The sequence below is a fragment of the Psammomys obesus genome, unplaced genomic scaffold (genome assembly GCF_907164565.1).
Source record: "Psammomys obesus unplaced genomic scaffold, mPsaObe1.curated_primary_1811, whole genome shotgun sequence".
NCBI lineage: Eukaryota > Metazoa > Chordata > Mammalia > Rodentia > Muridae > Psammomys > Psammomys obesus.
The window spans coordinates 261,253-262,733 of NW_026596069.1; the positions used below are offsets into that span (position 1 = coordinate 261,253).

A 1,481-nucleotide genomic window follows, 5' to 3' on the forward strand; every position below is an offset into this window, starting at 1 on the left:
CGCGCTACTAGCTGGCTCGCAGCCCCCAAGCTGCGTTGACCCGCGCAGGCCTAGGCGGTTGTGAACACCCGCCTCCTCCTTCTCCGGGGCCGACTTCCGGTCTCCTTCTTCATCTATTGGCCAGCCTCTGTGACTATCGTCTCACCCCCTCCAAGTGGATTAGTTGGGTTTGTGATCAGTCATAGTGAACCCTAACAATGGGGAGCTCCATTGGCGCCTGAGATGGTCGGTCATTTTTGTCACGGGACGTCGCGTGGTGCAATTGGCCTGTGAGAGTATTGTTCATCCCGCCCCCGTCTAAGGTGACGGGAAAAGGCTGGGGAATTTCCATTTCTCATTATAAGAGCGGCTGGGATCATTAAAGAAGCCGCGTTCCTCGGTGCCTGGGCTTCCGAGGAGACAGGGGGCCGAAGAGGAAAAGTGATCCCCACAAAGTCCCAGAATCATTGACAAATCCGGACAAGAACACGGACTTGTAACTACAGAGACCAGGGATTTGTATATTATCCTCAGAGGAAAGCGCTCCGAAGGTCTTCACAAGCTATCCGGCTGGAAAATGCCCAAAGTCAAAAGAAGCCGGAAAGCGCCGCCGGATGGCTGGGAGTTGATTGAACCAACGTTGGATGAACTGGATCAGAAGATGAGAGAGGCTGAAACTGAGCCCCACGAGGGAAAGCGGAAAGTGGAGTCTCTGTGGCCCATCTTCAGGATCCACCATCAGAAAACTCGTTACATCTTCGACCTCTTTAACCGAAGGAAAGCCATCAGCAGAGAGCTGTACGAGTACTGTATTAAAGAAGGCTACGCCGACAGGAACCTCATCGCCAAGTGGAAGAAGCAAGGCTACGAGAACCTGTGCTGCCTGCGCTGCATTCAGACTCGGGACACCAACTTCGGGACCAACTGCATCTGCCGGGTTCCCAAAAGCAAGCTGGAAGTGGGCCGCATCATCGAGTGCACGCACTGCGGCTGCCGGGGCTGCTCTGGCTGAGCCCGTGACCCTGTACTTTGGGGGACTTTGGGCCTGTGGGCTCGGGCCTGTCGGGCCTGGTGCAACATTACAAAGGAATTGCTTGTCATTGCTACCACAGGTACAAAAATAATTTCTGATGCAACTCCCTGAATAAAGGTAATGAATCTGAAATAGAAGAAACTGAAAAAAAAATGGGTATTTTCATTGTCTCCGTCCATTTGAAAAATACGTCTTGATTCATTCATTGCCTAACGACTAACCGGGCGCATAGGCAGTATGATTGAATCACTGTTTCCCCTGAGTCTCAGTAGTTTATCATTAAGAAACTCTAAATTGACTGGGCTCTCAGGGAGGCAGAGGCAGGGAAATCTCTTGAGTTCAAGGCCAACCTGGTCTACAGGACCAACCAAGGTTACACAGCGAAACCTTATCTCAAAGAAGAAGAAAAAAAAGGAAGAAACTCTAAATTTCCTAGATTTTGGTGACAGCTGTGTAGGTCAAAATGATT

The 1,481-nt window shown here is 50.8% G+C and overlaps 1 protein-coding gene across 1 annotated transcript; it reads left to right on the top strand.

Annotated features, from left to right (window-relative positions):
• Window positions 1-308: 308 nt before the first annotated feature.
• Window positions 309-1,153, top strand: LOC129690030 (protein BUD31 homolog). The gene has a single exon (XM_055625548.1). It carries the CDS (start codon window positions 557-559, stop codon window positions 989-991), a length of 435 nt encoding a protein of 144 aa, XP_055481523.1. The 5' UTR covers window positions 309-556; the 3' UTR covers window positions 992-1,153.
• Window positions 1,154-1,481: the final 328 nt, after the last annotated feature.

Bases quoted from the DNA above. Each gene is read 5' to 3' on its own strand.
- LOC129690030 (XM_055625548.1), top strand. From the start codon at position 557: ATGCCCAAAGTCAAAAGAAGCCGGAAAGCGCCGCCGGATGGCTGGGAG.